The following is a 15,490-nucleotide window of genomic DNA, read 5'->3' on the forward strand; positions in this document are numbered from 1 at the left end:
TGCACCCTGATAATGTTGCCATATAAGAAGGTGACATTTTTTTCGAGAAAAGAAAACGCCATTAAAGGCTGAAAATTGAATTTTTAGCAAAAAAAAATAAATAAAAAATTGGAAACAAAAATTATTTGCTAATTTGCTTAAATACAGTAAAGCTTTGAAACATTTTGCGCTTTTTTCAATTTTTTTTTTTATATTTTTTTTTAAATATTTTTTTTTAAATATTTTTTTTTAAAAAATTTTTTATTTTTTTTTATTTGTGAGCATTTTGCAATTGTTCAAAATTCAATATTCCAAAACGAAAACACCACATGCAATGTAACGAATTGGCGTTCATGTTTTCACGTCTTTCGCCTATTAAAATTAGCTCCCCAGCCAGCGTTATATTCACTCGTCCGAACCCGCCTTCCGTCTTCCATCGTCGGCTACTCATTTCAGCTTCAACTTAGTAGCATTTTTGCCGCCATTCTGCCCCCACAACTATGAAAACAACAACAACAACAACAACAAGTGCTGCCAAAAGCTGAGCGTGTTGTTAGCAATTCAAGCGAGATATGTATTGCGAGTCAGCGCGCCCAACAAATTCCCTATCCTACAATTTACTCCACGCACAGCAGCGCAATTTGATTGCTAAATCAAATAACTTGCAAGCAGTAAGTAATACAACAGCAACCGTCCGCTCGCCCGCCCGCCTGCCTGCCTATTTTTCCGCCCGTACGTCTGTCTGACTTGCCTAAAACTTTAAGCGTCGTCCATTCACGTATTCGTGCTTTCGGCGGGTGGCTACTTGCGAAATAATGTACATATGTATGTACATACAAACAAACATATGTATGTATGGATGTATAGTTTTTGGTTTCACCGACTGCCACCGTCCCCTTTTCTATTTACCTACTACCAATGGCTGCTGCTGCTACCTTTCGTGTTACCAGTTTGTTTACGATAATAAATAGTAGGTGTTTGTGCTCGTTCACCGTTTTTTTTTTTCATGTATCGTTTCATTTCAACTGTTTCGTTAATTTTATGTTTTCAGCACTTTTTTTTTCTATTTTGATTGTGCATACTTAGCATTTTTCCAAATTTTTTCAAAATGTTACATTGGGTTAACATTAGGTATGTATGTATTTATTGCCGCAAGTGATCTTTAAAGGGGCAATAATTATAATTATGTATGTATGTATACGCATGTAGTTAAGAAAACTCAAGTAATCAACAATTTCGCATTGGCACGCAAGTGGTATCGTAAGTACATATCTGTGTGCTGTAGTGCCGAAAAGTTGAAAATTGTAAAGAGGCATTCATTCATTTCATTAACACATGCGTTAAATGTGTTGAAAAAAACCCCATAAAAATCTCAGGTGGTGCTTGATAATATTTTTCTTAATCGGGCATCGTTTGAAAATTAAAAAAAAAAAAAATGTTTATTATTCAAGACAGAAATAGATAGCTATGGCGCTACGTAGGGACATAATTTTTAAATGTTTTTTTTTTTTGCAAAAATTTTAGTAAATTCTTAACCTAAGAACGAGACATCGAATCAAAAAAATCTCTATTTATACATATAACTAGTATATACTATCAACATTGCGATAAAGAGTTTGAGGTTATAATTTGAGTCAAATCAGTCCAGTAAATTCTGAGATATCGTTTAATTTAATGCTGAGAAAATCCCCATTTTCGACAAGGTGATACCATTAAATGCCGCTGAGCTATAGAAATAAAAAAAAAAAAAATCAAAGTTCCCGTGTATTTTAAATGGAAAATCTTCACACGCCTTGGTCGAGTACTTAAAATTAATATTAAGGGCTCAAACTTTCAGGGAATTTTTTTTTGGGTATTTCCAACAAAATTTCACGATGGGACCGAAAAAAAAAAATAGTCGCAAAAAAAAAAGCACCCTAAGCTACACATTATACTAAATTTATTTTTGTGTCAATCAATAATTAGTTTACCGATACCCAACTGTTTTCTGTTATTTTCAAATTTTGATATTTTTTCAGTGCGATGCAGCCCTTTAATACATGGTAGTTGAGAAAAGCAATGTTGTATTAAAAATTACTACCCGGGAAATTTAAAAAAATCGCTTAGCTATAAAATCTGATACAGCCTCATCATGAATTTTCATTCGGTGTGGACTCGTTCACATTTCCCCCATGCAGTTCATGATAAAGTGAACCTGTGAAATTGTTCACCAGAATATTCATGATAAGGCTGTTAATCTAAGAGTTCTGGTTTCGTTACTTAGTCGTATTTTTTTTTGCAAATTTGCTTTGCAATTAAAACTTTTGCAAGAATAAGTTTTGGTTTTTGTTTTTGTTTTAATTTTAATTTTTATTTTTTTTTTTTAATAAATCTCTTTATGGCTTTAATTAGCTGGTGGTGGTCATTAATCTACTTTGTTGTATATTACAGCTTTCGTAACTATGAAAAACATTCACAAAAACATACATACATACATGTATGTAATGTAGCTTATTTATGATCAACAATTTTTACGGGATACGCAGTACTGTGAAGCCGGAAATCCATTAATTACTGTAATGCGACATTACCTCAAAAACAAAGACATTCTTTTATTTTGGATACATATGTATGTATGTAGTACATGTGTAGCCTCCTTAATATACATACTTACATTTTTGCTCCCTATAGCTTTTATTAGCAAAACGGTTCCGCGATACTGCATGTCCGCATACATATGTATGTAAGTTAAAACATAATGAAATGTTAATTCATAAATATAGTACACCCCTCTTAAGTGCCCTTCGCTTAAGGACCAAATCCCTTTAGCTTCCTAAAATTTTCTTTTACCAATCATTATTTTATTTTACTTTTCCTCTTTCAAGTAGCCAACCCGCTCCAGATACGTCTCTAAAAGCATTGAAAGAATGTGTTCCCAAAAGACAGACTTTTGTATGTAAATATAGGCGTAATTTCACAAATTCTCACCTCTAGCAGTACTATGTATAACCCATTGCATTTACATATTCACTTAAGTACATAAGTCTGATATTAATTTAGAATCACTTAAACACATTAATCCAGAGGGAATATTACTAATGAATCGAGAAGGCAACATTTCACCAATTCACTCACTGCCTGTCAGTGCGCCCAGTCATTAAGCTGAAATATTACAGCCATACATCATAGCACATACCTACATACATATGCACATGTGTATGTTCAGTACAATAAAAAGCAGTGATTCGATCAAATTTCTAATTAAAATTCTAAATGAATGCAAAGTGCAACAATAATTAACAAAAAAAAAAAAAACAGCAAAAATTCAACAATAGTGACTACTGTGCTTACACTCGCGCGGCGATCGCTTTTGCATGCAAATTAGTTTTCACCATATTTAGAAGTTCGAGATTGCGAAACAGGCAGCAGCAAGCAGTACGACGAGTACAGGCGTGTGTGGTGATGATGGCGTAACTTATGTCGGTAGCGAAAATGGCAAGCGAGTCAACAATGAAGGGTCTCACAAAAATCATCATGCGAATATGTATGTATGTATGTAGGTATAGGGATAACCATGTTCACAAAAGTCAATTTATGTGTGTATGTATTTAATTGCATTTGCATGAGAAGCTGCCTGAGTTGATGAGTCAATCAACGTTTTAATGAATTGAAAGTGTTTATATAAGAGGAGATTCCCACTGAGGCAAATGATGAGGGATTGTCGAGTTTGGCAGTTGATGAAGAACTATAATCCGATCGTTTTTAATTGGTTCCTATATACAAATTGGATTAAGATGTTGAGCTTAAAGTCATAATTTATTTGCAAAACCCTGTATAGCATAGACTATCTCACACCTAAAGTGTCTGAGCATTTGTGAGTTTAAAAAGTGGCCACAATTATAGGTCGGCTTAGTCGTTTCACCCAACGAAGGGGGCATAGAGTACAGCACAATGTCTTTTAAGTTAATTTTTTTTTGTAATTTTTCTATAAAAAAATATTGTTCACGCACTAAACAAAACCATATGATATAATATAAAATTTCGACCTTTATTTTATTTTTCCTGAATACGAAAAATGATCTGCGAAGCGCAGAAAAAAGTGTATTGAAAGTAGTTTTTGCATGAGGATATTTAAATAGAAACTTCTAAGGAAAACAAACTGCCGATAACGTCTGCATGACTCCTGCACGACTTTACAACTAACTTAAAGTTAGTTTTGTCATAGCTAATTAAAAGTTAGTTATTTATTTATTTTAATCAACTATTTTTTTTTGCAGGGTTCTATTACCACTATGCACACACTGCCTTCTGAATCCTAACTACGCATTCACTGCACTCAATTCAACTCATTCTCTGAAGGCTATGACTTTCGAGTTCAATTTGCACTCTTAATTGAATTACCTACGCCCCACTCATTAATTTCTCTGCGTGTAAGTACAAAAATGTACATAGTACATTTATATATATGTATATGTACATATATACATATACATACTTTGCGCTCCTACAACCGTCGACCGTAAAGTCACACTTCATGTACGAATGTAAATTATTGTACGCGCGCGCACTTCAATGCGACGCATTTAAAACGTGCTGTGGCGCTGACTAACTAAATAACCGACTGACGCTGTATATGGCTGGCTTTGGCTTTGGGTCTCTGACTCTGACTCATCACGAGTTGGGTCGGACGCCCGTATATTTAAAAAAAAAAAAAAAAAACATTTTCAATATTTGCGAAAAATAATGAAAATAAACAATTTGACGTGTAAGAAGCTAACTTTGCCATAAACGCTAAAAATGTTTCTGAAACGCGCTGTACATGAAAACTTGTTTGCACTTAAATTAAGTTGAACATCACGAAAATCGCATAATGCGGGCGGGAACCTTGTACTTGGCACTTTTTGTTTTTTTTTTTTTTTTTTTTTTTGTTCAATAAACTTCGTCAACCCGATATCATTTTAAGTTTTGTTGGATCAACTTATTAAAAACGTTGTACTTGTACTTATAAACTTCCCGCTCGCACTTCGGCTGAAAACTTCATTTAAATTCAAATTCCCATACAAAGTGAAGTCAACGAAGCGGAAGTTCACAACAGCCCACCTAACAAAGCAGGCAACCCAAACAGCCAAGTAATCATCCAACTAGCCAGCGAGTTACTCAAAGCCAACAACAAAGCACTTTTTAAACGCCACTAAAGCACCAAAGTGCCGAACCTAAAACAAATCGGGGTACGGGGAGAGGACGGGTGAATGAATGGCACAAACTACAGCTACAGCTCACAAGCTCTAGTGCTGCATAAGTGTATCTTTGAGTGCGAAATTTAATAGAATCTTACATTTAATTTAAAATCAAAAATAATGTTAAATGCAGAACCAAACCAATTGGGTAAAATAGTAGTAGAAGTAAAATAGTAGTAGAAGCGCGGTTTTGTATGTAGTAGCACTTATTTATATGTATTTTATTTTAAGATTTTTGCGTAGTAGCAACACTTACACCACCATCTTAAGTGTGATTCAGCTAATTTATGCGTTGATTTTTTTTTTGTTTTGTTTAAAAAGGGAAGCGGAAGCTCAATAATAAAAATCAAACGCAAATGAGCGAAAACAATCGTTGGGAAAGTGGCTTTGTTTGTTGCATGTGAGATCTAACCGTAAAACCGTATTAAGTGTATACAGCCTCATTTTTATAGCTGCTTGTATGTCTTTCTGTTTTATGCATACAACTTCCCCGCAAACCATTTCTTCAGAGTATTCTGAATTGTAGAGAATTTTTAAATAATTCGTAAAAATCTCATCCGATTTTCTGTCGAATTTTCTAAAATGACATAAACTGTAGACACTTTACGAAATTTCGGAAGAAAATGGGTAAAGCAATGAAAATAATGCCGTTATGTGAAGAGTTTCTAACTTTTTTCCATTCATTTGCCATCCTCTAAAAATTCTAAAAAAAAAAAAATTCTATAAGATTTTGCGCATTTTTTCATATAAAAAGCATGCGTGTCGGGGGGGAAAAAATTTCAAAATATGACATGCAATATTATCTGAAGCTATTTCCGTGCTTCCGAACTGAGTCAGCAGATTGAAGCTATGTATGTAGTTGCTATGCAGTCTCGGCGTAACTATACCATCTGAGGCCCGTGGCAAACTCTTTGGATGAGGCCCTCCCAGTAAAAATCGTCACGTTAAAATTTTCAAAATGAAGATTTTTGTGCATGTTTAAGTTAAAATTGTTTAATTACTTATGGATAATATCGCCAATAATATCATTGTAAGCAGCAAATGAAGGAAGAAGAAAAATAAAATATGAAATCCCCTACAATATTATCTGCTATTATCTTCTCTCGCACAGTAAAACATACACTCTAGTGCAGAGTTAGAGAGTGGAGGAAAAGAACAAACGGTCTTTTGTATCCCCTCTAGTTTAAATGCTGATGAGTCTACGTGGATAAGTGTATAACGAGAGAAAAGGAGCGGTATGCTTTATAAAATAATATCCATGTAAAAATATCAATAAAAAATCGAATTAAAAAGCTCCAAATTGTTATCGACCTTGTCGAATTTTCTTAACTTTTGTACAAAGATTGAAGTTTGCACTTACATCGTTTTTGATAGGTAACGAGCTATTCTTTCATAAAAAAAGAACAAGTAATTTTTAAACAAAAAACACAAGTGACTTCAAATCTCATATAAATATTGATCGTCAAGATCTAAACCAAATTAGTATGGGGCCACCCTTGAGGTACCACCTTTCCGATTAAAAGGAATTATCGAAATCAATTCAAGTGGTCAGTGGTCCAAAGTTATGCGGTAACATATATATGTACATAAAAATAAATATTCGTACGAATTGATAAAGTCATCCTTTTTTGAAGTCGGTCAAAACTTGCAAAATGTCGCGTCCCTATTTATATTTTTTGGCCAGTGTATATTTACATATGTAAACTGTGCTACAAATTTTGTGATGACACGAGGCAATATTCATTTAAAGTTTAAGTGGTTATAAAAAGGACTTTATAACTTAAAATTGGTCATTTTTTCAACCAACTTAATAAGGGCTATTTTCAGCCGTAAAGCCAATATCGAATTTCCTTTAAGATATTTTAAAAAGAAGATTTTTGGGGATCTAGAAGATTTTTTTAACCTTATAATATTCGCACAATGTGATGTTATTAGATTTTACAATAGTACATATTATATAAGTAATATTTCCTTACACTACATTTCATTATACAAACTAAGAACGTTTTCATTTTGTATCTCAGTTTCGGTTGGCGTACTAATTTTTGGTGATTGTAGCTAAAAATATAAAAATAAAAAAAATCTACAAGTGAAAAAACACAACTTTTAGACACGACGGTGCACATTAGAGCGATACGATACGCGATACCATATGCGGTGTGATAGCAAACCGTGTCGCTCGACCGATACGATTATGTCGCCGAAGTGTAGCTCGGCCGATACGCAAGCTATATACATACATATGTCGCCACAGTGTCGCTGTCGTGGAAGTGTGCACAGTTTTCACCGCTTCCTACCAAATTCCACGTCCTCAGCAGCATGTCGATGTCGCTTTCATATCGCGTAACGCGTATCGTATCGCTCTAATGTGCACCGTGCCTAATACTTGCGAATACGATAAAATTTAAATTTAAATTGCTTTCCACCAAATTTTTGAGTAAAACAAAATATTCGTTTTGCTGTTTTTTTTCCCCCACCATTACATACTTAAATAGTGTGTACATACTTTGTGAACGAATAGTAGGCAGAGGGGTGGGGGTACCAAGATACCGCTTACCGCCATGAGTGTAACACAGTGTTGCAGTCACGGCGTCGCTATCAGTTTTAAGCTCGTGTTCGCAATTAGCTGTGCGCCTTCAACACTTACAATATGTATGTAGGAAAGTGCATTTGTTCATGCGATGGTATCGTTGAAGAAAAATTAAAAACAAAACAAAAATCTGTTTACTTATGCTTTTTTTTTATCGTGCGAGTATAACTTGCAACAGCTTTAAATGCAATTAATCACTCGAGAAATGTCAGCAACAACTGACCTTGACTTGATGCTGGACGCATGCGCTCGGACAAATTAACAAACAAGATAACCGCGCAAAGAGTGTGTAAGCGCATGTTTGTGTGTGTCTGTCTGTGTGTGTGTGTGTGTGTGTCGTAGGATGGGTTGTATGTGTATGAAAGTTGAATGTGCGTTCAAAATGAAATATGGATGACACAAGTTTACCTTTTTACACTTTGCAATGATTCTATCTGTTTTATTATTAGCTTGTAATTCATCATAATTACGTGCATTTACATGCATCTTTGTGGCTCCTTGTTCTTAATTTTTTTTTTTAAAAGCTGACTCATATGTATAGTATGTATGCAGTGTTTGGTTAAGAAGTTGAATAAAGGAGGTATGTATATTTTGTGCAGCGCGTCTCTGAATACTCTTTTTTTTAGTAGATATGAAGCGATTGTGGTTTTGCCAGAAAAAATGCGAGACTTGAAGTATCAGTTTCTTTCTTGTGAATCCCTTAACTATTTAATTTCATTTATTGCTTAACAAAACCGATGTCTTCATCTGCTGGTTCTCTTGCAGTAAATCAATAATAAATCACTTGCTCATTTACCGAATTTGTTCACTATGCTGCATGAAATGTTTTACCCTCGCATTTCTCTCTGAAATCGCCAATGGGGAGAGAAAATTATGTAGAATTTAAAAACAATAAAGTTTGTTGGCTTACAAGGGCGATAGGAGGTATCTATTGAAAGTGCGCTCTAAATAAATATCTTTTTAAGTTAATAAAGTTTGCAGGACGAAATTCGACGATGAGGTCGTGCGTATTTCAAAGTCCTCAAACAATAATTTTTTCGAAAAAACATTTTATAAATTTTCCAGGATATTTAAGGACAAAATTTGTAAAGGACATTTTCCATACCTATTCGTCCTTATGCACCAGAAAATGTGTGCTGTTATAATTCTATAGAATTTTTTCTTTTATATGATACCCTTATCGTTATCCTACATTGCACTGAATTTTTTAAATAATTTTTTGAAATAATGCTAATCTTTAAATTTCAAAGTCCTTTTAAAAAACCCCTGACGTCAGAGAGAAAAACTAAGTACGCAGTTTTACTATAATTTACCAATCCTATTATTTTGTGTGCAGCTGTATGTATGTATGCATTTGAAGAAGTCGCGATTTCGCCCGAGCTGACACTTTGTCCTTTTTTTTTTATTTTAGGTTTTCATAATTTCTAGCTTATGTCATTCAGCACACAAACTTATTTATCATCCCACTGGCTAAAGCTCTACCTACAAATGTATATTTCAAGCATATCTGGCTGATCGACTGTCCGTGCGACTGTCAATCCATTAAATATGGTGCGCGCACAGCTAATCACTAGCGTAAACAGAATTCCAACTACCGCATTAATTTGAATTAATTTAAAAACGTGAATCAAATTGACGCTAAATAAACACACACAAAAAAAAACAAGAAACTAGCTAACAAACAGTAATAAATATAACAAAAGCACAGAAAATTCGCATTTGAACTTGAAATTTTATTATCACGTTGCTATTGCGCAGCTGCCGCGCGCGCTGCTGATTGTTGGTTGTCACTGGCTCAGCTCCAGCTACGCTGTCAGTTGACTCTGAAACGAGCGCCGGAATTGTGCTTTATTTTCAAATACATGTACATTAGGGCGTATACATTTTTTTTTACCATGCGGGTTCTACTTTGCCGAAGAAACCATGGATTTTAGAGTTTGCAAATTTCCGGAAATAGGTTTGCAAGAAAATGTGAAAATGTTCACTGTTGCGCCCTTTGGTTGAAGTTTTAAGAAAAATATTACTGAATAAATAGATTTCTTATACCAAAAAAAAAAACCCTGGCAGCATGTTTTTATACAAAAATTAACCACTTCTTTACGACACTACAGCAAAGTGCTAAGAAACCTATTTTCGCAATTTAACAAACTCCAAATTGATTTAAAGCCCATGATTTCTTCGGCAAATTTGCTTAGAATTACACGTAGCATCTTTCTGTGCTAAGCGCTCATAGTTGAAAAAAAACTCCCATACAAATTGACCCGCCCTAATGTACATATTTTTGCAGTTTGATTTTTTCTCTGTGTTGTGGCCTCATTTGCATTTTGATCACTATATGCGAGCGCTATGGTAAATTAGTTGAATGGAATTCCATTCAAATGCTTCCAAGCGATTGAAATGAGCAAACGCAAATGAACTCGGTGCCCGATTCAATGGTGGCCTGATAGGAGGTAAAAGGTACTAAGTACTTCCAGAGGGGCTATTAATATGTTTCCTTATTGCTTTCACTTAATTTTAAGATTATACATATTTACGGCTTTTAATATTTATCTTTTACATTTTTTTTTTTTTAACTGTTTTTTCTGTTTTTTTTACAGATGAGGAATCGTTAATTTCGAAAGAGAATAAACAGCCAGCAAATGACTTGAAATGTCCACAGTCGAAAAGGGGACAAAGAGAACACAAACAGCTACAACAACTGCCTGATAGTGGCGTAAACCACACCAGCACAACAGCAAAAACAACAGCAGCAGCTTTAATCTCCCTCCGTAGCACAAGCGAAACAACTGCGACTGCCACAACCGCCGCAACATCAACAAACAATAAAACACCAATTGCAACTCTAACAACACCAACGACCAAAGTAACCTCAACAACTCAGCAAAAGCCAAACGCACCTCAAACCGAACAGCTGCAGCAACTGAGTGGCCGCAATAGCAAGAGCAGCCACAGCCACAGCCACAAAAGCAACAATAGCAAACGTATTGTTGCTACACCGCACGTTCGCTGCATCAATTCTCACAACGGTCCCGTAATCAGCGCAGTCACAACTGCATCACACACTTTAAAAACAAGTGCTACTGGCGCCGCGCGTGGACAATCGGCTGTTTCAAACACCGCTGCGGGCACACCTACACCGAGTCCACTAGCGAGTGGTATAGCGTCAACGACGTCAACGGCTGCCACGCCGGCGTCGTCGTCGTCGTCGTCGTCCGCATCTTCAATCTCGCCGAAAGCGAGCTGCAATAAAGTTATGAGCAGTCACGCCACAGCGACTCAGCATAGCGGACAAACAACAGTGGTCGGTCATCATCGCGGCTTCTCGCAACCATCCGTGACAGTGGCGGCCAATTCAGCAGGCGATCCATGGTTCTTACAATCCACCGGGCATCAAATGCCGCCCACAGCGCCTTTACGACACAATAAACGTCCCGCGCCGCAACCGAATCACGGCGGTGTGGGCGGCGGCTTAGGCGGCGGCATTGGCATCGGCGTAGGTGGTGGCGGCGGAGGCGCGAGTGGCGTCGGTATAGCGAATGCTGGCAGCGTAGGCGTCAGTTTGTTGCATCAGCAGCAACTAAGCCAATCGCAGCCGCATATTGTACCGCCAAATATACCGCCACACCATCACAATAACGTGGTAATTATAGCAATAAAAGTCATTTCGTCTTGCATTTGTTTGTTTTTTGTTTTTTTGTTCATCTTTTTTTTCCTTTCTTATTGCAGAACCAACACCACAATCCAATCCACTTGTCCTCGCATGCACTTAATAGTCATAATTTAATATCAGTTGCAACCGGCGCCAATCATTCACCAAAATCACCCAATCAGCAACAACAACAGCAGCAACAGCATCATCATCAGCAGCAACAGCAGCAGACATCGCAATTAACTGGCTCAGCGGCACAGCCACATACACATACACACACACACATCTTATCCACCTTTGCGCCACCATCCGCTGTCAGTGGTGGCAATTGCGCGCCCGCCACGGGCGGTGTGACAGCCGCTGCAGTGGCTGCCGTAACGCAACAGCAACAACAACAGCATTTGCAGCTTCTAGCCAATGCTTCCAGCAATAGCAACAACAATCTTATGTCGTCTTCATTGAATGCGGCACAACATAGCGCCGCACTATCGTTGCACGAACGCGGTCTACCGCCGAAAAGTGGCGCCATTGTTGCTGGCCTAGGCGGCGCACTACACGGCAGCAACATGCTGTTACACCAAGCGCAAGCGCCCTCATCGCTATCGAGCAGTCAACAGCAAACGCAATCGGCGATATCGCTCAACACTGCTGGTGGCAGTGGCGGTGTTGGTGTTGGTGGCAGCTCAGGCATAGGTGCGACTAGCATGTCTACATCATTGCATAGTTTCGATTTAAATGGTGGTGGCGGTGTAGCGGCCAATGCCTGGTCGAGTAATTCCAATGCAGCAGCCGCATCGTTGCACTCACCCACCAACGCTATGGCTGGCGGCGTTAATCAACACCATATTCAGCCGCAACGGAAGTGCGAAGTGAAGCTGAACGCAATGCCGTAAGTAAACGAAATGCAGTTGATTGTTAATATTACCCAATTTGGCGTGATAAGAACCACGAAAAGGGCGAATTTCTCAATTACATACATATGTATGTATGTCCTTATCAGCATGACATTTATAAATTTAATCTGTTTAAGCCGTTGAAATCGAATAAACAGTATTTAAATTGCTAGCTTTAATCTGACATGTCTCTGTGCATAAACCTTTAATAACTCTTTCGATAAAGTAATGATATTTAATTAACTCGGAATTCTATATATCAGGCACGCGACTTGCTTTAAGCTCATATAACACCAAAAGCAACTGACGGCCTGCTTCAGCTTTGTTAACATATTTCGGCGTTATCTGTTTATGTTTTGTATTGCTTTACTCTTATCTTATCTGCATTTGCAAACACAAACGCAAAACAAAAACTCAAATTGCAGAAGCTAAAATAACAAATTTTGTGCCACGAGGAACGAAGTGCAAAAATTCGTTTTCTTGTAAGCTCATATTTGGTGACGAAGCATAGAATCAGCACCAAACCAAATTATGGGGCCCCCATCTATAATAACAAAATATTGTAGAAAACGTACAAAAAAACCTACAGTACAGTCAATTGTGAAATTACCGTATGTGTGTGTTTGCCGCTTATTACGTTTTGATGTGAAGCTCTAAATTGTCCACCATTCAAATATTTAATTTTCTATTGCTCACACTCAACTCACTTTCTATTTTGATAGTTGGTTTCATGGCAGCATAACACGCGACGAAGCCGAACACCTGTTGCAGCCTCGCGAGGATGGCCTATTTTTAGTACGCGAATCGACTAACTTCCCAGGCGACTATACACTATGCGTCTGCTTCCAAGGCAAAGTGGAACACTACCGTGTCAAGTACTTGGAAAACAAGCTAACCATCGACGATGAGGAGTACTTTGAAAACCTGGGGCAATTGGTTGCGGTAAGTCGCTCGCGAAAGTTTTTCACACATAGTATGCGTGTCTAATTAATTTACATTTATTTCGTTATTTGTAGCATTATGAAGCAGATGCCGATGGTCTGTGCACGCAATTGATAAAATGTTTACCGAAAAAGGGCAGGCAAGAATTCTGCATCAACTCTAAGGACTTCCTGGACAAGGGCTGGGTTATACCAGAGGCTGATTTGCAGCTGCGTGAAAGCATCGGAAAGGGTGAATTCGGCGATGTGATGCTGGGTATATTGCGCAGTGAAAAAGTCGCCGTTAAGATGCTAAAGGATGAGGGCGCTGTGCAAAAATTCTTGGCGGAAGCATCCGTCATGACGTAAGTACATATAAAAGTATATATTTATGTATGTGTGTGATAAATAACTGTTCACTTGATTGCAGCACTTTAGAGCATGAAAACTTGGTAAAGTTTATAGGCTTGGTCTTCACCAGCAAACACATCTACTTAGTGACGGAGTATATGAGCAAAGGTTCGCTGGTCGATTATCTGCGTTCGCGTGGACGGCAACACATTACGAAAAAGGATCAAATCAATTTTGCCTAGTGAGTATGCAAGCAAGTGAAAAAATAATTTAAAAAAGAAGCAATAGTTCGCTAAAATTTAAAAGAAAATCGACTGCCAGCAATTAGTCCTTCGTCCACATTACTTAAAATAAATTATTCTTTTTGTTTTTCATTCGATGCAGCGACACCGCCTCCGGCATGGAATATTTGGAAGCTAAAAAAGTTGTACATCGCGATTTGGCCGCGCGTAACGTACTAATATCCGAAGAATGTGTCGCCAAAGTGTCTGATTTCGGTTTAGCGCGCGAAGAATGCTACAATTTGGATGTCGGAAAATTGCCAATCAAATGGACTGCACCTGAAGCGCTCAAGAATGGTGTAAGTATATGAATTTCGCCAACAAATTGCAGTCTATTGACTTTAATGTGCCAATTACTTGTGCAAAATTAATTTGCCCATATATATTTTTTCAGCGTTTTTCCAACAAATCTGATATGTGGAGTTTCGGAATTTTGTTATGGGAAATTTATTCATTTGGTCGAGTTCCTTATCCCCGCATAGTATGTATTGCAAAAGAATAAAATATGTGTACCATTGGTTAGGGCAAGGTGAGACTGAGACTCATTTGAATTCCCTTTTTCACTTGCAGCCCCTCAACGACGTGGTGAAACACGTTGAAGTCGGCTATAAAATGGAAGCACCCGAAGGCTGTCCACCCGAAATATATGAAATGATGCGCCAAGCGTGGGACTTGAATCCCGCCAAGCGACCAACGTTTGCCGAACTTAAAGTTAAGTTGTTACATCTGAAAAACACCACACCAGCGTGAGAGCGCAAATGCGTCGTACTACGCGCATAGAATGTGACATTCAGCAGGCAAACATTAAACATTTGAAAACAATCCAATCCAATCGAAGTGAGCAACTTAAATTACCAAGTAATATACATACATTTATAATAAATATTTTTTAAGTTTAGGTGAAATAATGCAAAGAAAAAAATTTAAAGAAAGTAAAAAAGAAGTGGTAAGCAGAATATTGTAAAATGTGGAATTTACACTTTTTTTTAACTATATGTATTTGTTTTTATTTATGCTATGTTTTTTTGTCAATAGTCTGTTGGCAATATATTTAAGTTAAAAATTTTAAAAGCCTGGCGCCGGCATTAAACTATGATTAAAAAAAAAAACGCAAGCAAACCAACTGCACTAAATTGTGCAGCGTGCGTCTGCGCCTTAACTAAACGCAAGCAGCTAGCTGACAGGTTAAATGTGAAATAAGAAAAAAATATATTAATAAAAAAAAAAAAATACTATGCTACATAATTATAAATTATTTAGTTCTCGTAATTATTTATATGCGTATGTTTGTTTTTAGTTTATAATTGGTACATTGTACGACACATACTATTTACTAGAATGTATGTATGTTAGTACTACTAAAAAAAAAATGACTATTTACCACTACTGCTGCGACAATTGTATGTATGTTAAGTTTACTTACCTATTTACTTTATTTATACAGGAACACAATCACACAAACACTTGTACACATAGAATTTTTTGTTTATAACCTTTTCTATGTATATTACACAATAAAACTTGGACACGTACAAACGTATGTAATAAAATAATTATTTGTTTAAACGTTTTGTTTTTTTTTTTTGTTTAACAAAAGTAAAGTTTATTAAC

The 15,490-nt window shown here is 36.8% G+C and overlaps 1 protein-coding gene across 4 annotated transcripts in view; it reads left to right on the plus strand.

Moving 5' to 3' along the window:
* The window catches only part of LOC118737546 (tyrosine-protein kinase Btk29A), a 44,938-nt gene extending 29,506 nt beyond the window's left edge, over positions 1 to 15,432 (plus strand). For 2 of the 4 annotated variants that reach the window (XM_036468124.1, XM_036468132.1), the window contains exons 3-10: positions 10,383 to 11,425; positions 11,512 to 12,323; positions 13,050 to 13,269; positions 13,344 to 13,612; positions 13,678 to 13,839; positions 13,983 to 14,178; positions 14,274 to 14,360; positions 14,450 to 15,432. In XM_036468124.1, the coding sequence (XP_036324017.1) occupies positions 10,383 to 11,425; positions 11,512 to 12,323; positions 13,050 to 13,269; positions 13,344 to 13,612; positions 13,678 to 13,839; positions 13,983 to 14,178; positions 14,274 to 14,360; positions 14,450 to 14,629 (2,969 nt within the window). In that variant the 3' untranslated portion in view covers positions 14,630 to 15,432. Of the gene's footprint in view, positions 1 to 3,435; positions 3,503 to 10,382; positions 11,426 to 11,511; positions 12,324 to 13,049; positions 13,270 to 13,343; positions 13,613 to 13,677; positions 13,840 to 13,982; positions 14,179 to 14,273; positions 14,361 to 14,449 lie in introns of those variants that run through there. The other 2 variants (XR_004992824.1, XM_036468144.1) reach the window with 2 other exon arrangements.
* The last annotated feature ends 58 nt before the right edge of the window (positions 15,433 to 15,490 follow it).

This window comes from Rhagoletis pomonella, unplaced genomic scaffold (assembly GCF_013731165.1).
Source record: "Rhagoletis pomonella isolate Grant_MI unplaced genomic scaffold, Rhpom_1.0 Rhpom_scaffold_00001, whole genome shotgun sequence".
Lineage (NCBI taxonomy): Eukaryota > Metazoa > Arthropoda > Insecta > Diptera > Tephritidae > Rhagoletis > Rhagoletis pomonella.